At 66.3% G+C, this 26,854-nt stretch overlaps 2 protein-coding genes across 3 annotated transcripts; one reads left to right on the forward strand and one right to left on the reverse strand.

Annotated features, from left to right (window-relative positions):
• Positions 1-1,460: 1,460 nt before the first annotated feature.
• On the forward strand, positions 1,461-21,659 carry MED24 (mediator complex subunit 24). 2 transcript variants are annotated; one of them, XM_054176705.1, is made up of 26 exons: positions 1,461-1,526; positions 1,759-1,892; positions 4,777-4,859; positions 5,364-5,402; positions 7,131-7,204; positions 8,270-8,493; positions 8,838-8,949; positions 9,408-9,558; positions 9,794-9,907; positions 10,789-10,836; positions 10,990-11,075; positions 11,390-11,476; positions 11,783-11,894; positions 12,404-12,546; positions 13,462-13,499; positions 14,118-14,200; positions 15,981-16,159; positions 16,252-16,351; positions 16,638-16,813; positions 17,586-17,850; positions 17,984-18,165; positions 18,436-18,529; positions 18,848-18,947; positions 20,989-21,066; positions 21,226-21,374; positions 21,536-21,659. In XM_054176705.1, the coding sequence occupies exons 2-26, from the start codon at positions 1,763-1,765 to the stop codon at positions 21,650-21,652; spliced, it is 2,964 nt and encodes a 987-aa protein (XP_054032680.1). In that variant the 5' UTR covers positions 1,461-1,526; positions 1,759-1,762; the 3' UTR covers positions 21,653-21,659. The 2 variants fall into 2 exon arrangements, with proteins under 2 accessions (XP_054032680.1, XP_054032681.1); XM_054176706.1 differs by having other exon boundaries at positions 10,993-11,075.
• Positions 21,660-24,474: 2,815 nt separating this feature from the next.
• On the reverse strand, positions 24,475-26,417 carry CSF3 (colony stimulating factor 3). Its single transcript, XM_054176600.1, has 5 exons — positions 26,318-26,417; positions 25,885-26,054; positions 25,326-25,433; positions 25,053-25,199; positions 24,475-24,665 (listed from the first exon to the last, which is right to left on the reverse strand). Exons 1-5 carry the CDS (start codon positions 26,415-26,417, stop codon positions 24,495-24,497), a joined length of 696 nt encoding a protein of 231 aa, XP_054032575.1. The 3' UTR covers positions 24,475-24,494.
• Between the last annotated feature and the right edge of the window lie 437 nt (positions 26,418-26,854).

The raw sequence follows: 26,854 nt of genomic DNA on the forward strand, positions 1-26,854 counted from the left end.
CGTGGGGGTATTTTTAGCTGCTGCTACTGCCTGGGGGTGGGGTGGGGGGAGACCAGCCCCAGGGCTGCACGTGTGCACGCACACGGCCTGGCTGCGGCTCACCCATGCACACCCACGAGTGTGTCCGCCCACGGGCAGCTCCTTGCACACACAGAGCCCCCCCCGTGGGCACCTGTCTCTGCACACACACACACACACACACACACAGACGTGTGACCGGGTGATGACTCAGGCGCACACGTGTGCAGGAGCAGGCACACGCGTGTGCAGGCAGCCCCCAGGCAGCCGTGCACCCCCGTGCCTGGCACACGTGGGCACCCCCCCTGCCCACACTCACCCCTGCGTGTGCACCCACGGCCGCTGCCTGCCGTGCTCACACTCACGTGCCCGTGGGTGCATCTGTGTCCATGCGTGTGCACACTCACACACACGTGCACACTCACACACACGTGCACACTCACATACATGCACACTCACACACACGTGCACACTCACATACATGCACACTCACATACATGCACACTCACACACACGTGCACTCACACACACGTGCACACCCACGTGCAAGCTCTGACACAAGCACACACCCCCCCAGCTGCGTGCACAGATGGCCTGTGTGCACCCCCCTGTGTTTGCACACCCCCTGTCCCCCCCATGTTTGCACACCCAGCTCTTTGCACGCAGCATCTTTGAACCTCCACACCCTTTGTTTGCACACTCACACCTTTGCACCCCCCCTGCATTTCACAGCCTCCCAGCGTGGTGAGGCTGGAAGGGATCTCTAGAGCTCACCCAGCCCAACCCCCCCTGCCCCAGCAGGGCTCCCACAGCAGCTTGCCCAGCAGCACAGTGCTCAGGGGGTGTTGGGAGCTCTCCGCAGCAGGAGACTCCACAACCTCCCTGGGCAGCCTGCTCCAGGCCTCCAGCAGCCTCACACCAAACAACTTTCTTCTCCTGCTCAGATGGAACCTCCTGGGCTCCACTTTGTGCCCTCTTGTTGCCCCTTGTCCTGTCCCTGGACACCACTGAGCAGAGTCTGGCCCCAGCCTCTTGCCCCCCAGCCTTTATCTCTTGCCGAGCATTGCTCAGCTCCCCTCTGGGGCTGCTCTTCTCCAGGCTCTCAGCCCCAGGGGCTCTCAGCCTTTGCCTCACGGAGCTGCTCCAGGCCCCTCCAATCTCCCCAACCCTCCACTAGACTCTGCCTGGTAGCTCCTTCTTGAGCTGGGGAACCCACAGCTGGTCCCAGCGCTGCGGCTGAGGCAGAGCAGAGAGGGAGAGGAACCTCCCGCAGCCCACTCTTGGCCACCAAAGTCACAGCCTTGGCCACCAACACTCGCACCGCCCCCCCCCCGCAGCAGCTCACCCTCCATACTGATGCCCCAGCAGCTCTAACCCCTAAACTACATCTCCCAGCATCCTCCGCGCCGCTCTCGTCCAATCAGCGCTCGCCTTGCTGCGGGGTGCCAAAATGGCGGTGCCCAGGCGCTAAGGGAAGCTTTGGCCGCTCGCTGCGGTGCCGGGGCAAGGTGAGGGCTGGCGGGGAGGGGAGGGGACGAACCGGAGGCGCTGGGGGCGCCTCCGGGGCCGGATTCCCTACCTGTGGTGCGGGGACCCCCTCGGGAGCGCTCTCACCCCGCGCTGGGCTGGCTGCGGCCTGGCTGCGGCCTCGGGAGCTGCCCCCCCCGCCCCCAGACCTCTCTCTCTTTAGCCCCCTCCTCAAAAAGCCTGTCCTGACCCCTCCCTCTCACCCTTCTGCAGAGCCATGAAGGTGGTGAACCTGAAGCAGGCCATCCTGCAGGCCTGGAAGGAGAGATGGAGCGACTATCAGTGGGCCATCAACATGAAGAAGTTCTTCCCTCGTGGGGCTACCTGGGACATCCTCAACCTGGCAGGTCTGGGAGGTGTGGGGCTGGGGGAAGAAGCCTCAGGGAATGTGGGGTTGGGGGCAGTGCAGGTGGGAAGGAGTGGGGTGGTTGGGGTGACTGCCTAAGGGTGGTCTCGTTGCTTGGACTTTAAGCAGGGCCTAAAGCTCAGCCTGTGGCGGGGGGCTGGGGTGCAGCGGTGGGAGCTGAAGTGCTGCTGCTGAGGTGCCTGGGGTCATAGAGTCATGGAATTGGTTTGGTTGGAAGAGACCTTTGTGAGTGGTTGGACTCCCAAGTCTGGTGCTAACCCCTGGTCCTCAGCACCTCATCTCTGCCTCTTTGAATCACCTCCAGGGATGGGGATTCGGCCACCTCCCTGGGTGTCTTCTTCCAGAGTTTGGGTTGGGATGGTTTGGGTTGGAAGGGAACTTCTTGATCATCCAGTTCCAACCCTCCTGCCGTGGGCAGGGACACCTTCCACTAAACCAGGCTGCTCAAAGCCTCATCCAGCCTTGGCCTTGAGCACTTCCAGAGCCCTGCAGCGTCCCTGGGCCCTTTGTTCCAGTGCCTCACTGCTCTCGTCATCAAGATTCCCTTCCTAACACCTAACCTGAATCTCCCCTCTTTCAGTTTAAAACCATCACCCCTCATCCTGTGCCCACACCCCCTGAGAAAGTTCCCTCCCCAGCTCTCCTGTAGCCCCCTTGAATCCCTGAAAGGCCATCAGGAGGTCTCCCTGGAGCCTTCTCTCCTCCCGGCAGCACAACCCCAACCCCCTCAGCCTGGCCTCGAAACGGATTGCTCCGCTCCCTCCCCACTCACGCTTTCCCTTTGCTGCCTCAGTTTCTTCCCCCCCTCCAGAGGGGCTGAGGACCCCATCTGCCCTGTCACTGTGTCCAGCCAAGGGAGTGAAGAGCTCTGTGAAGGAGCCAGGTGCTGCTTCCCACCCCCAGCTTTCTTTTCCCGTCCCTATTCAAGGGCGTTCGAGATGGCTGCTGCCAACCGTTGGTACCTGCTGAGCTCTGTGGTTTAAAGCTCTGCCAGGGCTTCTGTGCCAGTTATAGAAACTTGTTGCTAGGTTTGGGTTTGGGGGGGAGGGATTTATTTCATTTAATCTTCCTTTTTTGTTGTTGTTGTTGTTCCTCACCCTGGTGCAGCAAGCATGTGTGTGCAAGCCCTGGAGAAACAGGCAGAGGGTTTGCTGCACCAGGGGATGGGAAACAGCTGTGCTGCAGGCAGGGATGCTCCACACCCCACACCAAGGCAGGGACCTTTCCCCACTGGGGGCTTTGGTTTTGCCCTCCCTCCATCCCATCAGGGCTTTTTCCCTCTGTTGGGTTTTGTCAAACTCCATCCTCAGACTGGCTTTGTCCCCTGCCTGCTACTGCCTGTGCTGGTGTCAGCATAGATGTGCCCAGCCCCATGCCTTGTGGGGCTGGAGGGGCTGGGCTGGAGCTGTGGGGCTGGGCTGGAGCTGTGGGGATGGAGGGGCTGAGCTGGAGCTGTGGGGATGGAGGGGCTGGGCTGGAGCTGTGGGGCTGGAGGGGCTGAGCTGGAGCTATGGGGCTGGAGGGGCTGAGCTGGAGCTATAGGGCTGGAGGGGCTGAGCTGGAGCTGTGGGGCTGGAGGAGCTGAGCGGCTGGAGGGGATGAGGTGGAGCTGTGGGTGAGCTGAGCTGGAGCTGTGGGGCTGGAGGGGCTGAGCTGGCGCTGTGGGGGAGCTGAGCTGGAGCTATGGGGCTGGAGGGGCTGGGCTGGAGCTGTGGGGCTGGGCTGGAGCTGTGGGGCTTGGCCCTGTGGGGATGGAGGTGGCAGAGTGGCTCGAAGGGGCTGCAGAAGGGAACGGCCAAGGAGGGACCCTGGCACCAAGGCCACGCTGGGCAGCAGGAGCCTTGCTGTGGGCACGCAGGGAGGCTGCTGCCCAGGCCCTGGAGCTGTCCTTTCCCAAGCTCTGCCTTTCAGATGGGAAGCACAAAGGAGGAGAAGCTGGCACAGGCTGCCAGGATCACGGCAGTGCCCAGCAAATCTGTGCTGACACTTCTGCAGTGGGGAGCAGCATGTGGCTGGCTCGAGTTGACGCTCCCTGACGGGCTGGGGAGGGGAAGGCTGCCATTAGCCTTCTGTCCTCGAGCTGGGATGCTTTTGGCCGAGCCCTCAGCCTTCCAGCAAGACCCAGGGAGTCTCCTGCTCCCGTGGTTGGCATCCAGTGACAGCTCCTCCTCCTCCTCTTCGTTGTCTTTGGGGCAACGACTTCCCAAACAGCTCCTGCCCCCTCTTGCATCTGGGTGCTTTGACCTACTTAGAGGCCGTGCAGCAGCCCGGGGCCTGCTTTCCGGAGGTGGTTCCTGTGCTCTGCCATAGTTCAAATGGTCAATTAAAGGCTTGACTGAGCAGATAGGACGGGCAGAGCCCCTCCAGCCTGCGCCGGCCCCGGCGCTGGCAGGCAGCCGGCGGCAGGGAGGGCCCAGACGTGCCGGGCTGGTCCTGGCTGGGGGCGGGGGGAGGGGGGCTGGGGGGAGGGCGCTGTCTGCCCCGAGTTCAGCCCCAGGTGCCAGAGCTGAAACATCACTCGGTGGAGGGTGCGAGAAGCTCCTGGGCAGGTGGTGGGAGGGAGGGGAGCGTGCCTGGAGAGCAGCAGGCAGCGTTCTGGGGCCGGGGTGCCTGGGGCAGAGCTGAGTTAGCAGGAGGCTGCTCACACTGCCTGCATCGTTCACTGGCTTTTGCCACGGGGGGGACTGGGAAGCTGTGGGATTCAGCTGAGCCCGGGGAAGGGCGGCACAGGGGCGCTGTGGTTGGCACAGTCTGTCCTTGCCACCTCTCCTGTGGCGTGAGGGCAGAGCAGGTCTGTGTGTGAGTGTCCCTGCACCGGGGATGTGCTGACCTGGGGCCTCCTGGCCCCTCTCCTTTGCTTGCAGAGGCTCTTCTGGAGCAGGCCATGATCGGGCCCTCGCCAAACCCACTCATCTTGTCCTACCTGAAGTATGCCATCAGCTCCCAGGTACTCGCCCAGCCCCTGGCTGCCAGGCTCCCGGTACCCACCCCCTGCCGGCCGCCTCCCCCAGCCCTGCTCGGCAGCCGCCCCGGGGAAACGGGGGAGGGGGGCGTTGAGTCCTTCAGTCTCCCATCCGTGCCTCTCCCGGGCTGGGGCGGGTGGTAGAGGGCCCAACGTGTGCCCCAGGCAGGGCTGGGTGCTGGAAGCAGCCTCTGCCCCTCGCCGGGCTGCAGGCGGGGTGGGAGCCCGCAGCCCTGCCGGCGCCCGAGCCGCGGAGCGTCGCCGGGGGGTTGTGTGAGAGCTATCAGCCGTCACCTAAAAACGTCTCTTCGGATTTGTGCCGGGTCAGCAGCCCGGCCCCAGCCCTGCCTGTGCGGGGACAGGCAGCGGGGCCGTGCCCCCGACCTTGCCGTTGCTGCGCGGGCAGGCAGGGCTCCGCCGCCGGGGCGCCGCCGCCGGGGCTCCGCCGCCGGGGCGCCGCCGCTGGCCCGCCGCTGTTTTTGTTCCTAGATGGTGTCGTATTCCACCGTCCTGACGGCCATCAGCAAGGTATGGCTCTGGCAGGTGCTGCCTTTGAGGTTGCTCTCCTTGGCCCCGCGGATCCCTTCCCTCCCCACCGCTCTCACCGAATATAGGTCAAGTGGAACAGGACCTCCTCTGCTGAGTCAGCAGCGCCGCTCAGCACCGTGGCCCTCCCCGGGCCCGCTGGGCACAGGGCTGCCGCCACCTCCTCTGCTTCCAGGGGGCACAGCCACGGGTGTGGAAGCCTCCTGCATCCCTCCCTCCGTCGTGTGGGGCCCGGCAGGCTCCTGCCCCGCAGCGCCCTGCGTGTCAAACCACGCCTGGGCTGCCGGAAGCCGCAGCCCTCCCTGCCCGCCGCCGGCGCTGGCACTGCCCCGGGCAGCCGGAGCTGGAGATGGGAAAGCAACCAGCCAGGGAGGGCTGCCAGCGCCCAGCCACGGGCTCTGAGGCTAGCTGGCTTCCCACGGGGGGGTTTGGTGGCCCCTGTGATGCTTTGGTGGGGATGAGCCCTCTGTGGTTGCCTCTGCTTGGTGGCTGGGGCTGCTCTGGGGGGGAGCGGTAGCCCCTTGCGGGCTGCCCCAGGCCCCCCACCCCCAGCCTCCTCAGGCAGCAGCTTTTGTCAAGGCTGACCTCTGGTCTGAAGGGAGAATTATTTAAGGGAGAGTAATTGAAGGGAGAATAATTCAAGAGAGATTAATTTAAGGGAAGAGTCATTTAGGAGGAGAATAATTCAGGGGGGAAGAATTCGAGGGAGAAGAATTTGAGGGGGAATAACTTACAGGAGGATTTGAGGGGGGGATGATTTGAAGCAGGATTTGAGGGGGGGATGATTTGAAGCAGGATTTGAGGGGGGGATGATTTGAAGCAGGATTTGAGGGGGGGATGATTTGAAGCAGGATTTGAGGGGAGGATGATTTGAAGCAGAACTTGAGGGAAGGATAATTTGAAGAGGAAGAATTCAAGGGGGGAACAATTTCTTTCCTCCCACCTCCCTGTGATTAGTGGGGGACAGGAGGGGCAAGCTGCTAACAGCCCTGTGATGCCAGCCTGGTTTTGGGGCTGCCACAGCTTAGAGCTGTGCCATAAACGTCCCACAAAGCCCTGGTGGGGATGGGGACCCCCCCAGCGGGGCTCAGCACCCATCCGGCGCCGCCCCGGGGAGCGCGGGGCCGGCTGGCACCCAGCGTAGCGGGCTCGGTGCCCTCGCCCCGGCTGTCCGTCGCTGCCCGTTCCGGCAGGCTGGGCAGCGCTGACCTTGAGAGCCGAGTCCTCCTCCTTCAGAGCAGCATGGGCTGAGCAGAGAGCCGCGGGCTAGCTCCGGCCCGGCGGGGCGGCCCCATCTGCTCGGCGAGGGGGCGGGGAGCTGCGCTTCTGCTGCCCACCGGCCTCCCAGCCCCGCGGCCGCGCTCCTGGCACAGGCTGCCAGCCCCGCCGAGCCGGGGCTGGGCACACGGGCTGGCGTCCAGCCGCTGCCGCGTCAGAGCTTCGGGCCCCCGATGCTGCTTTGTGGAGGCTGCCGAGAGCCCTGCCTCGACCCTGCTGCCGTGGTCGGGTTGCCTCCCGCGGCAGCGCGGAGGGCACGACCCAGCCGTCGGACGGCTCTGACCTACTTCTTGTCGGAGTGACTGCTGGGCAGCTGCCAGGGCGGGCGGCAGAGCCCAGCCCAGCCCCTGCAGGAAGGAGCTGAGTTAGGGTTTGGAGCTGCTGAAGCCCAGCAGCCCCCATCTGAGCTCCTTCCTCCTTCTCCTGCTCTAGTTCGATGACTTCTCCCGGGACCTGTGTGTGCAGTCCCTGCTGGAGATCATGGACATGTTCTGTGACCGCCTCAGGTACCCCCTGCCCCTTCCAGCTCTCTCCCCTTGGCCCCAGGTGGGCAGCACCCAGGCCCCAGTGGGGCTTGGCTGAGCCTGGGCCACTCACCCTGGCAGCAAGGGGCAGGTTGCCCCCTCCAGCTCCACCTCCATTCCCGAGCTGCTGCCCCCGCTCTGGCTGCCAGCTTGGGGAGAGCAGAGGGAGTCCCAAACAGAGCCCAGCAGCTCTCGGGGAGGCTGCTCTGGAAGAAACCTCTCTGCTGGCACATTGCTGCCCAGCTGAGGTGCACAGAGGTTTGTCCCCTTCCCGTGTGTGGCCTCTGCAGCTTCCCAGGGCCCTGCCTGGCAGCTCTGCCTGCGCTGCCCCAGGCAGCTGCCTTGTTTTGCTCCGTGCTCTTCCGCTGGTGGTGCAGGGCCCAGGGGAGTGCAGACAATTCAGGCCACAAGGAAAGGAGAGGGAAAAAAAAGGCCCCAAACTTTTTTAGTAAGCTCTGAGAAATCTTCCTGTTAACCCCTGAGAGCCTTTGCTGGGAGGCTGGAGCAGAGAGCAAGCGACGGAGGGCTACGGGAGGAGGAGGAGGAGGAGGAAGGGAAAGAGGAGGAGGAAGGTAGCAGCTCTTCAGTGAGGTGAAATGAAGCAGCAGCAATGAATATGCATCAGTCACAGATGTTGACAAGGAGCTGCTGCTGGCCAACTGCAGAGCCAGGCACTTAATCCAGGCCCTGCCTAATCTGATCCTCTGCTTAATTTGATCAGAACTCCTGGCCCCGGCGCTTTGTGCGCCGGCAGGGGAAGGCTTTGCTCACCTCTCGCAGAGCCTTGATCGATGCTGAGCCTCTCTTAGCAAGATAATTTCATTAGGGGCTTGGAAGGTTTCCCTCTGGCAGAGAGTGGCCAGAGGGGAGGCGGCGCTGGGCAGGCTCCGATGTCCCCTGGCACAGCAGGGGACGCCCAGGGGGCTGCGGAGGAGCTGCCAGGCCGGGGCTGGGCCGGGCTGGGAGGTGTGGGGTTGGGATCCCTGAGCTGTGTCTGTGCCTGCAGAGCTCGGGGTCAGCCCAGGCTTGTTGCTGTCCCCTTCCCAGCTGCCATGGCAAGGCAGAGGAGTGCATCGGGCTGTGCCGGGCGCTGATCAGTGCCCTCGCCTGGCTCCTGCGCTGCGCCACCTTCTACGGCGAGAGGCTGAAGGAGCCTCTGGAGCAGGGGGCGGCTGAGGGGCAGCTGAAGATGTGCCTGGAGAGGCTGGAGAAGATGCTCAGCAGCACCAAGAACCGTGCCCTGATCCACATTGCCAAGCTGGAGGAGGCCTGTACGTCCCTGCCCTGGGAGGGGGTTCTGCCGCCTCTCCCTTCCCCCTGCCCGGCTCCTGCCGCATTGGCCCTGCAGCTCCAAGCCCATCCATCTTCCAGCCCTCTTGCTGTAGCAGTCTCCTCCCTGGCTCTGTGCCACCCTCTGCCCCCTCCCTCCCCTCCCTGCTGCCCTTGGCAGAGCAGCAGAGGGAACCTGCAGGCCGCAGGAGCCCCTGCTGAGCGCGGGGCACGTCCTGCACTCCCCGGGCCGGGGGCAGGAGCTGCTGGGGGGCACGCAGGCCCTCGGCCTGGGCTAGCAGAGGTGTGCTGCCTGCCTGCCTCTCAGCCTGCCCTCCCTCCCCAGCCTCCTGGAGCGTGGTGGAGCAGTCTCTTGTCAAGCTGGGGGAGAGTCTGAGCGGCCTCAGCGGCTCCCCCCTGCGCGGCCAGGCTGATGACTGCATCTCCCTCACCAAGAGGTAGCTTTGTGCTGCTGTCCCCGGGGGGCTTGGAGGGTAAAATGGGACTGAGCTGCTTAGCGTGGGGGCTAGGAGCCTCCTGGCCCCCTCCACGCCGGCTCCCTGCTGTCCTGCCCCTTCCCAGCTCAGCACTGAGCTGGGGCTGACAGAAGGCCCTGGGGCAGGAGTGGGGGCAGGGCTAGTGCTGACTTGCTGTGACAGAGTCTTGTCCAGAGGCTGCTCCTGCGGTGGTCCTGGGGGCCCTCACTGCCCCTCAGCTGCCCTGCCCACACCAGGGCTGCCATCCTCGCTCCAGACCCCCCTGGAGCCGCTCCCAGAGCCCAGGCTGTGGGGGGACAGAGGAGCTACAGCCCACAGCAGGGGTCAGGGGCCTGGCTGGGAAAGGAGGATGTGGCAGGAGGAGCAAGGATCCATCCCTGCAGGGCTGCAGTGACCCTGTGCTGTCCTCTGCCCCCCAGCATCCCCACCATGCTGTCAGTGCACTCTGAGCAGCTGAACAAGACTGGCTTCCCCACTGTGCATGCTGTGGTGCTGCTGGAGGGCACCATGAACCTCACAGGAGAGACCCAGCCCCTGGTGGAGCAGCTGATGATGGTGAAGAGGATGCAGGTAGGGAAGTGGCATCTTGTCCTGCTGGGGCTGGGCTCTGGCACCAGGACCTGGCTGCAGCTCTCAGCTGTGTGACCTCCCGGTGCTTATCCTGCTCCAAGGGCATGGCTGCAGCTGCTGGGAGCAGCAGGAGCTCATCCACACCTTCCCAGGGGGTCAGGGCTTGGCTGGGGGTGGGGGGGAGGCACTTTGTGGCCTTTCCAGCACTGGGTGGGTTTTCCCTTCTGCCCTGCAGCGCATCCCCACCCCCCTCTTCGTGCTGGAGATCTGGAAGGCTTGCTTTGTGGGCCTGATCGAGTCCCCAGAGGGCACAGAGGAGCTCAAGTGGACAGCCTTCACCTTCCTGAAGGTAGGAGCCCAGCCCCACCCTGGGCACAGAGCCCCCCACAGCCTTCACCTTCCTGAAGGCAGGAGCCCAGCCCCACCATGGGCACAGAGCCCCACAGCCTTCACCTTCCTGAAGGCAGGAGCCCAGCCCCACCATGGGCACAGAGCCCCCCACAGCCTTCACCTTCCTGAAGGTAGGAGCCCAGCCCCACCATGGGCACAGAGCCCCCCACAGCCTTCACCTTCCTGAAGGTAGGAGCCCAGCCCCACCATGGGCACAGAGCCCCCCACAGCCTTCACCTTCCTGAAGGCAGGAGCCCAGCCCCACCCTGGGCACAGAGCTCCAAGCCCTGGCACTGCTGCTGCCTTTTCCCTGCCTGCTCAGCCCCTGCTGAGCCCTGACTCCTGGCACAGACTTTGTTTTCCTCTCCTGTCCCCTCCTGCCTTGGCTCTTCTGCAAGCTGCTGAGCATCAGCACTGCTGTCCAGGGCCTCTCCTCCCCAGCTCTGTTGCCCTTCTCTGGACCTGCTGAGCCCCTCAGTGGCCTTCCTGGAGCGAGGGGCCCACAGCTGAACCCAGCATCCAAGGTGTTGGCCTCACCAGTGCCCAGCCCAGGGGGCCAATCCCTGCCCTGCTGCTGCTGGCCACACCACTGCTGCTCCAGGGGTGCCTGGGTGCCCTCACCCAGGTCGTTGGTAAAGACATCCCAGGGAGGTGGCCAAGCACTGAGCCCTGGGGAGCAGCTCCTGGGCCTGGCCTCCAGCTGGAGTCAGCTCCACTCCCACCACCCTTTGGGCCCAGCCAGTTTGCAAGTGTCTCTTGTGGGGGCTGCTGCTTTGGGGGGGTCCTGCCTGCAGCACAGGCTCTGCCTTGGTCTCTCACTTCCTGCTTTGTGCCTTTCAGATCCCCCAGGTCCTGGTCAAGCTCAAGAAGTATCCCCAGGGGGACAAGGTGAGCCCTGGGGGGGGGCTGTCAGCTGCAGCACTCGGCTGGGGGTGCCTGGGGGTAGGAAATGCTTCACAGCCTGCCTCTAATGGACAGGGTGGTGGTGGGGGAGGGGCAGAGGGAGGCTGCTGTGGGCTGAGCTCTGAGCCTTGTGAGCAGCAGGATTTCACCGAGGATGTCAACTGTGCCTTCGAGTTCCTGCTGAAGCTCACCCCCCTGCTGGACAAGGTGGATCAGCGATGCAAGTGAGTGCTCAGCCTGCCCAGGGCTGGCCTGCACTCAGCCTGGGCCACACCACCCCCATCTCCCCCCCTGGCTGCTGTGCTGGGGGCTGCTGGGGCAGCTCCTGGCCAGGCTTGTTTGCTTTCTGAGCCAAATCCTCCTCCTCGAGGCCCTGCTGCTGCCAAATGAGCAAGGCAGTGAGAGGCTGATGGCTGAGTGGGGCTGGGGGAAACCTGCAGCTGCTTCAGGCCCTGCAGCATCCTTGGGGGGGGTGGGAGCAGGGCTGGGAGCACAGCCCAGGAGTCCCCCTGCAGCAGTGCTCTCCCCTCTCTTCCAGCTGCAACTGCATGTGTCAGCTGCTGCAGGAGTGCAACAAGCAGGGGCTGCTGTCAGAGGCCAACATGAGCAACCTGACTGCCAAAAGGTACAGCTCCCCCCCTCAGAAGGCTGGGGGCCAAGGGGGCCTGGAGCCCCTCCTCTTGCTTGTCCCTCTGGGAAGGGTGCAGGGGTGTGAGGAGGCAGCTGTGCTGCCTCTGCCCTGCAGCTGGCACAGGGTGGCCTGGAGGGCTGAAGCTGTGCTGTCAGGGGCAGCTCAAGCACAGCCCAAGTCTGTCCCCTGCAGCTGCTGGTGGCCTGAGCCGGGGGTGGCCTTCCCCTGGGGGGGTGGTTGGGGGGCTGGGGGCAGGCTGGGCAGGTCCTGCTCACTGCCCCTTCCTGGTGGCTCCCCCAGGGATGCAGACAGGGAGCATGCTCCACACCTGAAATCAGCAGAGAATGCCAACATCCAGCCCAACCCTGGCCTCATCCTGAGGGCTGAGCCCACGGTCACCAACATCCTGAAGGTGAGTGCCAGCCTGGGCAGGGGCCTGGCACGGAGCCTGTGCCAGCGGCGCCCGGGAGGTGCCTGAGCTGCCCCTGCACTGGGGTGGAGAATGGGGGAATCACTCCCAGCCTTGCTGCTCTGCCATGGAGACCAGGAGCTCCCCTCCTCCCTCCTCCCTCCCTCCCTCCCAGCAGGCTGGAGGAGCTGTCAGGTGGCACACGGCGGAGTGCCAGCAGCCTGAGCCCAGCCAGCTCTGCCCCTCCTGCTTCCCCACGTGCATCTGCCCTGCTCCCCACAGGCTCCTCCCCTCCCTGCATCGTTCTCTTTGCCTCCAGAGGACGTCTGGCTGCCGGCCCCGCTGCTCTGCCACCCCCCTGAGCCCTGGGGGTCGCGGGGGGGGCTCCCCCCTGCGCCCTGCTGGGCCTCACGGGACAGCCCTGGCAGCCTCCCGCCCGGCCCCGTGGCCCTGCAGCACACCTGCCCCGTGACTGCTCCCCACGGCCTCTTTGTCCTCCCCTTTGTTGGCAGACCATGGATGCAGATCACTCCAAGTCCCCCGAGGGCCTGCTGGGGGTCCTGGGTCACATGCTGTCCGGGAAGAGCTTGGACCTGCTGCTGGCGGCGGCGGCAGCCACCGGCAAGCTGAAGTCCTTCGCGCGGAAGTTCATCAAGTGAGTGCCCCCCCGGGGGGTGCTGCTGGCCCACGGGGGGGCTGGGCAGAGGGGGCAGCCCCACGACTTCCCCACCCCCCCAGACAGGGCTGGCTGTGCAGCCCGCGGGCCAGCAGGGCCCCAGAGAGAGAGAGGAGAAGGCTCCAGGGAGAGCTCTCAGTGCTCAGAGCAAGCTGGGGACAGAGGGTTGGGCAGGGCCTGTCGTGACAGGGCCACAGGTGATGGTTTGAGCTCCAGCAGGGAGAGCAGGAGGAAGTTTTTGATGCTGGGGGTGGTGAGGCCCTGGCCCAGGGTCCCCAGAGAGGTGGGAGATGCTCCACCCCTGGAGCCATTCCAGGCCAGGTTGGTTGGGGCTCTGCTTTGGGGCAGTCCCTGCTGGCTGCAGGGGGTTGGACCTTTGAAGGTCCCTTCCCACCCAAACCTGTCTGATCTTGGGGGGCTGCACCCCCCCCCAGGCCCTCTGCTCCTTCCTCTCTGCCTGACCAGGGCAGGTTGGTTTCAGGGTGTGAAGAGAACCAAGGGCACTGGCACAGCCTGGCACCCAGGGCATCCCTCTGCCTGAGCAGCGCCCTGGCAAGTGTGAGAGCTTCCTCCAGTGGGGGATGCCCAGGGCAGCTCCAGCCCACCCCAGCCTGGCCCTTTGGAGCCTTGGTGCCAGGGGAGCTTGGCAAGAGGCAGGCTCAGAGCCCCACACAGCCAGGCAGAGCTGTGGGCAGAGGCAGTGCTGCTGGACCTGTTTGGCTGCAGGGGCAGGGAGGGAGGAGGTGGCTTGGCCCTGCTGCACCCCGAGGCTGTCTGCAGAGCTGGGCCCTGCCCATGGGGGTGGGGTGCAGGAGGGGGTCTGCAGGGTCAGGGCAGCCCCCTGCCACCTCCCCTGGTGTCACCATGTCCCTGTGTCCTCTCCTCTCCCTCCAGGCTGAATGAGTTCACCAAGCAGATCGGCGGCGAAGGCTGTGAGTGTCTGGGGGGTGGCTGGAGCTGTGCCCCCCACACTGCTCCCTCTTTGGGGGGGATGCTGTGGGGCCCAGCTGGCTTCATCTGGGCCTAGCTGTGGGGCCAGAGTCAGCTGAGCCCTGCCAGGCCCAGCTGGGGAGCCTGGCACAGGGGGAACATGGCTGGGTGCCAGCATGGACCTGGGCACCTGGGCACCTGCTGCCCTCGCATGTGGCCATCCTGACTGGGGCTGTTCCCTGCTCCAGGGGGGGCTCAGCTGCTTCTCCCCAGCCCCTGGGGCCCCTCAGGCCAGCCCTGCCCTGCCTGGAAGGGATGATGTTGTCAGCACAGAGCCCAGATAAGGACTCTGACTGCAGTGATGAAACTGTGCTCTGACCTTCCTCGTCTGGGGGGAGCTCAGGGCTGGGGCTGCCTGCCGGGGGGGGGCAAAGCTGCTCTGGGGGCTGGAGAGGAGGCAGCTGGGCTGCAGGGAGGCTCTTGGCAGCCCTGGTTCACACACAGGCAGCTGGGGGTTAGGAAAGCTGCCTGGAGGAAGCAGGATCCTGTTCCCCCAGCTCCTGCCTGCCTCCCCGTGCCCAGCCTGGGGCTCTCCCAGCGCCTCCTCTCTCCCCCCTCAGCCAAATCCGCCCCGGTCCGGGCCCTGCTCTTTGACATCTCCTTCCTGATGCTCTGCCATGTGGCCCAGACCTACGGCTCCGAGGTAAGGGCTGGGGCTGTGTCCCTCCCGGCTCAGCTCTGCAGCCTGACAGCCTCCTCTAGCGGCCAGGCTGCCGCCGGCCCTGTGCCCATCGGCCCTGAAACCACCTTGGCACCTGGGGCCGAGCCAAGCGCCCCTGCCCGCCCCCGGGGCCGCCCCTGCCCGCCCCCGGGGCCATCCCTGCCCCCAGAGCCCTCCCTGCCCGCCCCCGGGGCCGCCCCTGCAGGGGCAGTCTGTGCCAGCTGCTGGGGCAGGGATGGCTGCAGCCTTCCTGAGGGCTTTGCTTGGGCTCTTCATGCTCCCCTGGCACCGGTGCCAGCGCTGCCTCCTGCCCAGGCTGCCTCTGAGCTCGTTGAGCTTTTCCCAGCCTTGCCTCTCCGGTTTGGGTTGTGGCGGGGGGGGGTGGGGGGTGGGGGTGGGACACGCAGCCAGGCTGAGCAGCAGCAGCCCCCTCCCCCCCTGGAGAGGAGGAACTTGCAGCCCTGCTCCGGAAGCAGCGCTTGAGTTGCATGAGAAACGTTCCAGGCTTCCCCATCTGTTTGTCTGCTGTGGGAGGAGGAACGGCACCGGAACGGCACCGGAACGGCACCGGCAGGGCCGGCAGGGGGCCAGGGGCCAGCCCCGGGGCGCAGGGAGGGGGCGGGGGGGTGGGGGCTGGCTGCAGGCAGCTCGCAGCAGATGTGGCCAGCGCTGCCTGAGGAGGTCTCATTCCCCCAGCCCAGCCCAGCCCAGGACGACTTTGCTGAGCAGCTGCTGCTCCAAACGGGCCTTTTTTTGCCCAAAATAGTGTCCCTGGGGTGCCAGCGGGGAGCAGGCTCCGGGAGTCCCAGCCTTGGGTCCCCTCCCAGCCTTGGGTCCCCTCCCAGCCTGGGAGCCTTCCCAGCTGGCTGCCAGCTGGGCCCTGCAGCCCCCATCCTGGGCTCAGCACCCTGATCCTGCATTCTGTGCCTTGATCCCAGGCTCTCTGCCCCAATCCTGAGCTGTACCCCACCCCCCAAGCCTGGGCTGAGCACCCCAGCCCCGCAGAGCCCTGTCCCAGCTGGCACTGGGGCCCCCGAGCACGGCTCGGTGGGGAGGGGACGAGTGACCCTCCCTGGGCAGGCTGCAGTGACCTCACAGCCCCTCGGGACAGGCCTTGGCCTTGCATCTCCCCAAGAGCTGCTGTGGTTCCCCCTGGGGAGTCCTGTGGCAGAGAGGGAAACCCACAGGGCACAGCCTGGGACCGGAGCCGGGCTGGGGGCTGAGCGGCGCCTGGCTGGGAGCAGTCTCCGCGCAGGCCACAAGGCGGCGCCGTTCCCATGGCCGTGGCCGTGAACTGCCCAGGGGTGCGGGGCGGACCCCAGGGTGCGGGGCAGACCCCAGGGAATGGAGCAAACCCCAGGGGTGCGGGGCGGACCCCAGGGTGCGGGGCGGACCCCAGGGGTGCGGGGCGGACCCCAGGGGTGCGGGGCAGACCCCAGGGAGCGGGGCAGACCCCAGGGAATGGAGCAGACCCCAGGGGTGCGGGGCGGACCCTAGGGGTGCAGGGCAGACCCCAGGGGTGCGGGGCGGACCCTAGGGGTGCGGGGCAGATCCCAGGGGTGCGGGGCAGACCCCCAGGGGTGCGGGGCAGACCCCAGGGTGCAGGGCAGACCCCAGGGGTGCGGGGCGGACCCCAGGGTGCGGGGCAGACCCCAGCGAGCAGAGCAGACCCCGGGGTGAGTTCCCCGCTGCCGGGGGGGCCCCAGCAGGCGCTCGGTGTGGCGCTGGCTGCCTGGCAGAGCCCGCGGTGCCTGCCCTGCAGGTGATCCTGTCGGAGTCCAGCCCCCCTGGCGAGGTGCCCTTCTTTGAGACCTGGATGCTGACCTGCATGCCCGAGGAGGGCAAGATCCTGAACCCCGACCACCCCTGCTTCCGCCCCGACTCCACCAAGGTGGAGTCCCTGGTTGCCCTCCTCAACAACTCCTCCGAGATGAAGCTGGTGTAAGAGCTGGGGCGGGCCGGCAGGGGGCAGCACGCAGCCCACCCTGCCCGGCTTCTGCCCCCCCTGAGCCCCCTCCTCTGCCCCCTGCCAGGCAGATGAAGTGGCATGAGGCCTGCCTGAGCATCTCGGCTGCCATCCTGGAGATCCTCAACGCCTGGGAGAACGGAGTCCTCACCTTCGAGTCCATCCAGGTGAGACTGCTGGGGGGGTGGTGTGGGGCAGAGCCTGAGGAGTGGCCAAGGAGCCCTCTGCCCCTGCCCTGCAGCCGCCGCGGAGCTTGCTGCCCCCTCCCTGGCTCGGGGTAGGGGGGTGGGGGGCTGGCAGGGCTCTGGCCCCTCGGTGCCGCCCCGCTGGTGGCCGCGGGGCTGCCAGGGGCAGCTTCACCTCCTGGAGGAGAGGAGGGCTTGGAGCCTGCGGCGGTGGGAGGCGACACCGAGGTGAATCCCGGGGGTCCTCCCCCCCCCCCTGTGCCGCCAGAAAATCACCGACAGCATCAAGGGCAAGGTGTGCAGCATGGCCGTGTGCGCCGTGGCCTGGCTGGTGGCACACGTCCGCATGCTGGGCCTGGACGAGAGGGAGAAGTCTCTGCAGATGATCCAGCAGCTGGCGACCCCCCTGCACGGGGAGAGCACTCTGCAGTTCTACAACGAGCGGTGAGCCCCGGCCCGGCCCCGGGGAGGGGCTGCAACCATCGGCTCCGTCCAGCCCCCTGCCCTCGGCACGGACCCCTCCCCCCAGCCCAGGCTGCTCATCCAGCCTGGTCCTGAGCACCTCCAGGCAGGAGGCAGCCACAGCCCCCCTGGGCAGCCTGTGCCAGAGCCTCCCCAGCCTCACTGCCAAGAATTTCTTCCTTCAGCCTCAGCCTCCCCTCTCCCAGCTCAAAGCCATTGTCCCTCGGCCTGGCACTGCCAGCCCTTGGCCAAGGTCCCTCCCCAGCTCTCCTGGAGAGCCCTCAGGTGCTGGAAGGCCACCAGAAGGTCTCCCTGGAGCCTTCTCTAGGCTGGACAACCCCAACCCTCCCAGCCTGTCCCTGTAGGGGAGGTGCTCTGCTTCCCCCCTCCTGGCTTCCTGGCTTCCTTCCTTCTTTCCTTCCTTCTTTCCTTCCTTCTTTCCTTCCTTCTTTCCTTCCTTCTTTCCTTCCTTCTTTCCTTCCTTCTTTCCTTCCTTCTTTCCTTCCTTCTTTCCTTCCTTCTTTCCTTCCTTCTTTCCTTCCTTCTTTCCTTCCTTCTTTCCTTCCTTCCTTCCTTCCTTCCTTCCTTCCTTCTTTCTTTCCTTCCCTCCTTCCTTCCTTCTTTCCTTCCTTCCTTCCTCCTTTCCTTCCTTCCTCCCTTCCTTCTTTCCTCCCTCCCTCCCTCCCTCCCTCCCTCGCTTCTGCCCGGCCTCCTGCCCGGCTTGCGGGGTGCGAGGCTGCTGTGCCCGCTGCAGGGTGGTGATCATGAGCTCCATCCTGGAGCACATGTGTGCAGATGTGCTGCAGCAGACAGCCACCCAGATCAAGTTCCCCTCCACGGGCATGGACCCCATCCCCTACTGGAACCTGCTGCCCCCCAAGAAGCCGATCAAGGAGGTGCTGGTGACGGTGTTCGGCAGGGTGCTGGAGAAGGGCTGGGCCGACAGCCACTCCATCCACATCTTCGACACCCTGCTGCACATGGGAGGGGTCTACTGGTTCTGCAACAACCTGGTCAAGGTAAGGGCTGCCCACTGCTGCCAGCCCCCTGCTGAGGGGAGGGGCTGAGGGCCTGGCAGTGCCCAGGAGCTGGGACTGGGGCGGGCCCCGGCCGTGCCCCCTGCCTCCCTCATCCCTCCTGGTGGCCTGGCAGGAGCTGCTGAAGGAGACCAGGAAGGAGCACACCCTGAGGGCTGTGGAGCTGCTCTATGCCATCTTCTGCCTGGACATGCAGCAGCTGACACTGACCCTGCTGGGCCACATCCTGCCCAACCTGCTGACAGACTCCTCCAAGTGGCACGTCCTGATGGACCCCCCGGGCAAGGCCCTGGCCAAGTAAGACCCCAGGCCTGTGAGCATCCTCTCCTTGGGGGCCTCTTGGTGGAGGTGGGGAGATGCTCTGTGCTGGGCCAGGGGTCCCAGCTGCCCCAGTGCCTGCTCTGGCCCTGGCTGCTGGCCTGGGCCTGTTCCCTGCTGCCTTTCCCTGGGGAGCTCCCTGCTGTGTCCCATCCCAGGGCACACTCTGGGCTCTGCCAGCTTCCCTTGCTCTCTCACTGCCATCTGAGTGGGCTGGCAGCGCTGGCAGTGTCCCTGCTCCGTCCCCAGGCTCTCTGTTTGGTGTGCCTTGAGCTCCTACTCCTCTCACAACAAGGGGCAGGCCTCCAGCAGGCAGAAGAAGAGGCACCGGGAGGACATTGAGGTGAGGGCTTGGGAGCAGGGGGTGCTGGTGGCAGGGGGGGTGGGCAGCTGAGGCCAGAGCCAGCCCTGTTTGCCTCCTCTGGGCTGCCTGAGCTCTTCAGACCTTAAACCAGAGCCTTTCCCTTCTCTTGCCTGGGGGAGGGGAGGTCTGGTGAGGTGGTCTGAGTGTGCTTGGCCCAGGCTGAGATGCTGGAGCTGAGCTGAGGTCATAGTCTGGGGCTGTGTGGAGCCCAGGGTGGGCCTCAGCCTTGGGGAGGGGGCTGGGCTGCCCCTTTCAGAGAGGCAGCAGTGGGGCTGCAGCCCTTCTGCTCCCCCCCAGGATTACATCAGCCTCTTCCCCCTGGATGACACTCAGCCCTCCAAGCTGATGCGGCTGCTGAGCTCCAACGAGGAGGACGCCAACATCCTCTCCAGCCCCAGTGAGTGGGGGTGGGGAGGGGGCTCCTGGGGGAGGGGGCTCCTGGGGGAGGCACCACCTTGCTCCCTGCTCCTTTTGGGGTGGGAAATGCATGTCCCTCTGCTTCTCCTGGGGCTGGAGATGAGGAGGAAATGCTCTGCAGTGAGGGCAGGAGACGCTGGAGCGGGGAGGCTGTGGCTGCCTCCTCCCTGGGGGTGCTCAGGGCCAGGCTGGATGAGGCCCTGAGCAGCCTGGGCTGGGGGGAGGGGACCCTGCCCATGGCAGGGGGTTGGGGCAGGATGAGCTTTGAGGTCCCTTCCCACCCAAAGCCGTTCTGGGATCGCAGTGCTGCTGAGGAGGCAGCCAGTGGAGCTGCTGAGTCCCTGCTGCCCTCTCTCTGTCCCCGCAGCACAGTGCCGCAGGCAGGGACGGCTCTGGGAGGACACTGCAGGGGGGGGCCTGAGGCCTGGTGCCCCCCCAGCCCCCACCTGTGCTGCCTGAGCTCCTGGGCAGTGGCTCAGGCAGCCCCTGGGCCGTGGCTTCCCCTGCTGCTCCCCAGCTCTCAGCTGCCCCTCCAGCTGTGCTTTCTGTTTCTCTGCTGGTGCAATTTGGGCTTTTCCCCTTCCTTGCCTTATCTTCTTGGAACCCTGGAGGCAGTTCCACCTCTTCCCACTCTGACACTCACTTTGTGTTTCTCTTCTTGCTGGGGCTGTGCTGATGTGGAAATGCTGCTTCCTGCAGCAGGCAGGGAGCTGGTGGTGCCCTGAGAAAAGTGTGGGAGGGATCTTCTTTGCACTGGTGAGCACAGGGAGGCTGCTCCTGCCTTGGGCACTGGCTGTGTGCTCCACAGGAGCCTTGCCCAGGAGCTCCCTGGCCTGTTGGACTGGAGGTGACCTCAGTTCTTCTCCTGCAGGAGCAGCCAGCAGGGGCCTCAGCTGGGGTCAGGTCACAGAAGGGTTTTGGTTGGAGAAGAGCTTAGGGCTCCTCAAAGCCCTCTGCCAAGGCTGGGGCTAAGCCATGGCCCTCAGCACCACAGCTCTGCCCCTGTGAAGCCCCTGCAGGGCTGGGATCCAGCCACCTCCCTGGGCAGCCTGGGCCAGGCTTGGGGAACCCTTCCAGGGAGGAAGTTCCTTCTGATGTCCAAGCTGAGCCTCCCTGAGGCCATTGCCTCTCCTCCTTTGTAACCCCCTGTGGGCTGTCCCAGGCTTTGCTGCTGGGCCCTTGGAGCTGCCTCAGCTCTGGGGGCTGATTGTACCCTGAGGGTGATGTTTGAGGGCTGCTGTGCAGCTGCTGAACATCTGGCTGGCTGCACAGCCAGCAGGAGCAGTGCTGCTCTGCTGGGGGGCACACCTCTCGTGCCCAGGCTGGGCAGCAGGCACAGGTCACAGCCCCAGTGGCAGCCAGGCAGGGCCACCCTGCTGGCCCCACACGTGCTCTGGAGAGGCCACCAGGCTTGGGCAGGCTCAGAGCAGCTCTGGCTGGTGCAGGAGCCAAGTGTCACACCCTGGGAGCAGCATCTGGAGCCCTCCCCAGGCTCCCTCGTGCCTGGGGCATGGAATCATGGAATGGGTTGGGTTGGAAGGGACCTCAGAGCTCATCCAGCTCCTGCCCCCTCCCCCCAGCCCAGGCTGCCCCAGGCCTCATCCAGCCTGGCTTTGAACACCTCCAGGCAGGAGGCAGCCACAGCCCCCCCTGGGCAGCCTGTGCCAGGCTCTCCCCAGCCTCACTGCCAAGAATCAATCCCTAACTGGTGCCCAGTCTGCTCTCCTCAAGCTTGTGTGGGCCATGCCTGGCAGAGAGGCTCAGTGGTGGAGGCAGAGGCTGATGCCTGCTGTGTGGCACTGATGTGCCCACAGAGGGCACAGGGGGTGCCAAGGGCCCCTGCCCCAAGCCCCTCCTGCTCCGGGGGGTAGCTCATGGCAAAGCCCTTCCTGCAGCACGAGGGCTGGGCAAGCTTGAATGGCTGCTGGTGGCCATGGTGGGCACACTGGCACTGCCAGGGGGGGCAAGAGGCTGTTGGAGCCTCCCCCCCCCCAGCCTGGCTCCTCCTCTCCTCCCCCCAGACCGCTCCATGAGCACTTCGCTCTCTGCCTCCCAGCTGCACAGCGTCAGCATGAGAGACCCTCTCAACAGGGTGCTAGGTAAGGGGGGGCACCAGGGGCTTGGCACTGGGGGCAGATCCAACCATGCTGAGACCCTGCTGGGCATCTGTCCCCTCTGTGGGAGGCTGGGGCCTCCCAGCCCCCCTCCCACCCCCCAGCCTGGCCTAGCTTTAGGCATTTCTCTCTCTCCCTCCATAGCAAATCTCTTCCTGCTCATCTCCTCCATCCTGGGGGCCAAGACTGCTGGCACCCACACCCAGTTTGTGCAGTGGTTCATGGAGGAGTGTGTGGACTGCCTGGAGCAGGGCAGCCGTGGCAGCATCCTGCAGTTCATGCCCTTCACCATGGTGAGGCCTGAGGCCGACCCCTGCCGCCCCCCGGCCGGAGGTGGCTCTGAGCCGCCGGCCCCGGGGCACAGGCAGCCCCCCGGGCACAGGCAGCCCCCCCCGGGCCAGCTCTGGGGGCTCCCTGCTGGGCCTCACTTTGTGCTTCTGCTCTCTCTTGGCAGGTTGCAGAGCTGGTGAAGGTTTCCACCATGTCCAGTCCCAGAATCGTCCTGGCAATCACCGACCTCAGCCTGCCCCTGGGCCGCAGGGTGGCTGCCAAGGCCATCGCTGCCCTCTGAGCTGCCTGGGCTGCCTGGCACAGCCTGGCACAGCCTGGAGCATCCTGGAGCATCCTGGCACAGCCTGGCACAGCCTGGAGCATCCTGGCACAGCCTGGAGCAGCCTGGAGCAGCCTGGCACAGCCTGGAGCATCCTGGAGCAGCCTGGCACAGCCTGGAGCAGCCTGGCACAGCCTGGATGCCCCTGTGGGCTCAGCCTGCCCCTGCCTGGGGGGCATCACCCTCCTGCTGAGCTGCCAGAGACTGAGCCCCTGCCCCTGCTTTGTTTTCTATCATCAGTTCAGCTCTTTCCTAGACCTCAGGCTCTGCTTCCTTGCTTTTTGCCTTCCTGCCTGCAGCCCAGGGCTTGGGAGCTCCCCAGAGCCTCTGCTGCTGCTGGGGGTGAGGGGAGAGCAGGTGGCCAAGAGCTGCTCTGGGCAGGGGGTGCCAATCACACTGCCCCCTGCCCCTGCAGGAGCCCAGGAGGGGGGAGGCTGCCCCTGCTGCTCCTGCTGGCAGTGTGGGGCTGGGGCTGTGGAAGAGATTTTGCTGCCCTGCTGCAAGCTGTGAGCAAAATCTTGTTGGAAACTCCTCCCTGTGAGCGAGTTCACCCCAGGGAGCAGGGAGGAAGCAGGGCCTTGGCAGTGCCAGGCTGGGAGAGGCTGCTCCAGGGGGCTGAATCTGTGCCCAGACCCTGACCCTGAGGGGAGGGCAGCACCAGGACCCCTTCAGCCCCCTCCCTTCAGTTGTGTTGTGCTGCCTGTGGTCCTGGGCTCGGTGCCCGCTCTGTGCCACCGCTGGGGCCGAGTGCCCCCCGGGCCTGAATCCTGCTGGCACTGCCCTCTGCCCGGGCCCGTGGGCAGCTCCTGCTGGCCCGGGGCAGCTCTTTACCGTTAGCTCGGAGCAAAGAGCAGGACCCAGCCCTCTGTCAATATTTGCCGGCGGCAGCTCCCTGCTTGGCTCCCGGAGCTTCACCTTCCAGGAAGGGGCTGGGGCCGGAGGGGCTTCCTGTAAGCGCCGGGGCAGGAAGGAGCCTTGGCTCTCACCGGCGGCTCCCCTGGGGCTCCCCTGGGGCGCTCCTGCCCCTGCCCAGGGCTGGCAAGTTGGCAGAAGGCAGGGACAGGACCCTGCTGGCCCCCGGCGCAGCGCGGCCGCGGCTGGGCTGAGCGCGGAGCGGCGATGCCGGCGGCCGCAGGACCCAACGCCGGGAGCCGCTGGGGCAGCCCAGGGTGGCCGAGCACCCACGAGGGAGTGGGGAGAGGCCCCGGGTGGGCTCTGGGGCTTGCCAAGGGCGGGGAGAGATGCCAAGGGCGGGGAGAGATGCCCAGGCCTCCTGACCCTGCAGCTTCCCCTGGGCGCAGCCCTTTGCCCGCTGCTGGAAGTCCCCAGCCCCGGGGGGGTGGCACCGGGAGGGTGGCACCGGGAGGGCTCCAGGCCTGCCCCGGGCAGCTCTGGGGCAGACGCCCAAAAGATGCCACAGCTGCCACCAAGCCCGGAGCCCGCAGCGAGGGCACCGTGCCCAGATCAGCTCCAGCACTGTGGAGCCCTCAGCACGCCTCTGCTTGCCCCCCCTGGCACTCCCGGCGTGGCATGGGGATGCTCTGCAGTGCCAGGGCAGGGGCGAGCCCCCACCACGCCAGCCGCTGGAGGGGTCCTGGCATGGTGCTGGTGCCAGGGCCGCTGAGCCCGGCAGGCTCCAGCGCTTTCTAGGAATCAGCTCTTGCCCAAGGGGCGATGCCAAGCGCGGGAGGAAGCTGCCACCCCCAGAGAGCCACATCCGGGCACCCCCTGGGTGCCTCCCAGCCCTCGGGGGGGGGTTTGTGCCACAGCGCAGGGGTAAGAGGGCTGGGGGGGTGCTGCTTTGTACTGGGGCTGGGCACCACTGAGCCGATGCCAACCCATTCCTCCGTGCCCCCCCCCAGCGGGCCCGTTCCCCCCGCCCCCCCCCCCCCCCCCAACTGTGCCCCCCCGCAGGCAGCTCGAGACTCCGGAGCCCATTGGAAGGATTTCTTTATTTCCATCGACGTTTCGGAAGGCCAATCCCAAACCCTGCCCAGGGGCGCCCGGGGCTGCCCCGGCCGCAGCAATAAATACAATACAAAACGCGGTGCCAACCCAGCCCCGGGGGCGGGCAGCAGCTGGCACCCCCCCCCCCCCCCCCCGGGGCAGGCAGCGGGCACGAATAAGTTAAACTGCAATAAATAGCTTGGAGTACAGAGGGGAAGTGGCACAGCCGCTGGCACTGAGGCCTCACCCCGGGAGGCTGCTGCAGCCCCCTGGCACCTCCCGGCCTCTCCTCCCTCCCCTCCTGGCTGATAAACATTAATTAATGTAATTATGCCTGAGGGAATTAACCCCCCCCCGGCAGCGGGGGGTGCTGCTCTGGTCCCCCCCCGGCTTGGAGCAGGGCATCCAGGGAGGGGGTCTGGCTGCAGGGGGTGCCCACAGCTCCTCAATGCCAGCCTAGGGCGAGAGGGGAAAGCAAGGCAGAGGCGGTGCCCAGGGCGGGCTGTGCCCAGGGGGGGCTGTGCCCAAGGGGGGGCTGTGCCCAGGGGGGGGCTGTGCCCAGCTCCCAAACCTCCTAGCAGAGATACTCTTTTGTTTAAATATTAAACAAGGCTGATGCTGCCCCACGGGCAGCTGCCCGCCCCCCCCGATGCCACCGCAGGGCTGGGCACCCTGCTCGGGGTGGGGGGGGCCCAGGTGTGGGGGGAGGGGGGGGAAGGCATTTCCCCTCCCCCCCCCCCCGCGGAGATAAATATTAAATAGCCATAAATATTAAATAGGCAGAGAGCTGGCAGCTCCCGGGGGGGCTGCTGGGGGGGCATCAATAAATAGGGGGCAGCGGTGCCAGGGCCGGGCATCAGAGGCGGGCAAGGTGCCGCAGCGCCCGGTAGGCTGTCTCCAGGAAGCGCTGGAAGTTGGCCAGGATGAAGAAGCTGCCAACTTGGTGGTGGAAGTGGGAGGAGAAGGTGGGGAGGGGGCTCTGGGCCTCCGTGGGGAATGTCACCGTGGCCAGGCCCAGGTCCTCCATCTGCGGATGGTCAGAGGCAGCAGATCAGTGCCAGGCGCAGAGATGCCCCAAGGGGGTGGCAGCATCCCGGTGGTGCCCCTCTGTGCCCTCCCCACTGTGCCCCTCTGTGCCCTCCCCACTGTGCCCCTGTGCGTCCTCCCCTTGCCCCCGTGTGCCCTCCCCAGCTACCCGAGGTGCTGGACCCCTTGCCCCCGTGTGCCCTTCTCATCTTGCCAAGGATGCCCTGTGCCCGCCCTGTGCCCGCCCTGTGCCCTTCTCCTCTCCCCACATGTGCGGCCCCGGTGCCCCTGTGTGCCCTCCCCACTCCCCATGGGTGCAGACCCTGTGCGTGCCAGACCCTGCCTGTGCCCACCCTGTCCCCCCCATATCTTTCAGTCCCTCCCTCACCTGCTGCTGGATGTTGGAGGAGAGGTTGGCAGCATCCAGCTGCAGCGTCTCCACCAGGCTGGCATGGCCGGGCAGCAGCTCCAGGATGGCAGCAAGGGAGCCGTGGTAGACGCGGAGCCCATCGCGGATCTGGCTGAAGCAGGCTTCCTGCGGGCGGGCACAGCGTGGTCAGCTGGGCACAGCCTGGCCCCCGAGCCGCGGTGGGCTTCGGGCCGCCCCGAGGAGCGGGGCCGGGGGCGGGCAGCGGGTGGCAGGGGCAGGCTTGGCACTCACCGCCTGGAAGGTGCGGCCGTGGCACTGCTCCAGCGCTGCCTGCGCGATGCCCAGGTGCTGCCGCACCAGCAGCAGCTCCTCCTCCTCGCACAGCTGGAATGTGTCACACTGCGGCGGGGGGCACAGGCTCAGGGGGGCTGCGGGGCCGCTGCCCTCCTCTGCCACCCCAGCCCCGAGCTGTGCCACCACCCCCAGCCCACCCAGGGGGAGGGAGGGCGCGGGCGGGATGCCAGCCGCCGAGGTGACAACAGCAACCCGCGGGGTGGCAGCCGCGGCTGGGGTGTGCCCGGTAGAGGTCCCCACAGGTCACCAAGGGACACGGCCGTGGTCACAGCTCCCACGGGTACCCCCAGACCCCACGGGTGCCCCCCAGACCCCACGGGTGCCCCAGGGGCTGAGCAGCGCAGTGGGAGGCTGAAGCAGAGGGAACTCCTCTGGCTCCTGGCCTTGTGCTGCTGCTAAGGCTGGGGAGGGGAAGGTCACTTTATCTGCGACCCCACAGCGCCCGTGGGCACCATCCCCCCTCCCCCCCCGCCCCCCGTGGGCACCTGGCACTCACCACCACGCGCTGCAGCGCGGCCACGTCCCCCTTGATCTTGCGAGTGAACTCCAGGTTCTTGTGCAGGAAGAGTTGGAAGTCCTGGTCCCCGGAGAGCTCTGCCAGCGGTGCCCCGTGCAGTGCCCGCCACGGTGCCCACAGCAGCGTGCCCAGCAGCAGCACCAGCGCTCCTGTGGGGACAGCGGCTCAGTGCCCACCGCGGGGACATCCGCTCCGGGGACACCCAGCGCTGGGGGCTGGGCTCAGCGACCGGATGCCCCCCCCCCAGGGATGACTCTGTGGTGGTGGCACCAACACAGCCTGGGGAAGGGGCAGGGACCCTCGGGACGAGGGGAGAGGGACTGGGTGCTGCCCGCGTCCCACCGGCAGCAGGGTGCCAGGGCCAGCGGGTGCCACAGGTGGGTGCTGGGGGTGGCACTGGGAGGGTACTCACGGGTGAGGCAGGACATGGTTGGCGTCTCCAGCTCCCGGCAAGCGCGGCCCGGCACGGCCCGGCTCGGCTCCCTCCTGCCCCGGCTCTGGGGCGGCCTCATCGATCAGGGCATTTATAGCGGCCGCGGGGTTCTCACCGATGTGGCAACCCCCCCCCGATTGCTTCATTGTCTTAATCACCACCCTGCAAGCCCCGGGCGCTCCGGCCGCTGCCCACTCCCCGCTGCCCACGGGGCTTTCCCGGGGCCGGCAGCCCCTTGGTGTGGCCCTGGGTGCCCAGCAGCGCCCTGGTACTGCAGTGGGTGCTGAGTCGCTGCTGCTGGTGACTCATTAACCCACTCGCTGGCTGGTGCCCAGGGTCATCCGTGGGGGACTGGGCAAGGGCACTGTGGCATTTCACGGGTGGTGTCCCTCTGGCACCGCTGCCATCCCCAGCCCCTGTGGGCATCTCCTGTGCCAGCTGCCCAAGCCCCTCAGCCCAGCGTCAGGGCAGGCACCACCTGGGTGACCTCCAGCCTGGTGAGATCAGCTGGAGGTG

Source organism: Dryobates pubescens, chromosome 36, assembly GCF_014839835.1.
Source record: "Dryobates pubescens isolate bDryPub1 chromosome 36, bDryPub1.pri, whole genome shotgun sequence".
In the NCBI taxonomy this organism is placed as follows: domain Eukaryota; kingdom Metazoa; phylum Chordata; class Aves; order Piciformes; family Picidae; genus Dryobates; species Dryobates pubescens.

Excerpts from the sequence above, each read along its gene's own strand:
- MED24 (XM_054176705.1), top strand. The coding sequence starts at position 1,763 with ATGAAGGTGGTGAACCTGAAGCAGGCCATCCTGCAGGCCTGGAAGGAG. Across the intron at positions 18,948-20,988 it reads CAACATCCTCTCCAGCCCCA|ACCGCTCCATGAGCACTTCG; the intron begins GTGAGTGGGGGT and ends TCCTCCCCCCAG. Across the intron at positions 21,375-21,535 it reads AGTTCATGCCCTTCACCATG|GTTGCAGAGCTGGTGAAGGT; the intron begins GTGAGGCCTGAG and ends CTCTCTTGGCAG.
- CSF3 (XM_054176600.1), bottom strand. The coding sequence starts at position 26,417 with ATGAGGCCGCCCCAGAGCCGGGGCAGGAGGGAGCCGAGCCGGGCCGTG. Across the intron at positions 25,434-25,884 it reads CCGCGCTGCAGCGCGTGGTG|TGTGACACATTCCAGCTGTG; the intron begins GTGAGTGCCAGG and ends CCCCCGCCGCAG. Across the intron at positions 24,666-25,052 it reads CCTCCAACATCCAGCAGCAG|ATGGAGGACCTGGGCCTGGC; the intron begins GTGAGGGAGGGA and ends GACCATCCGCAG.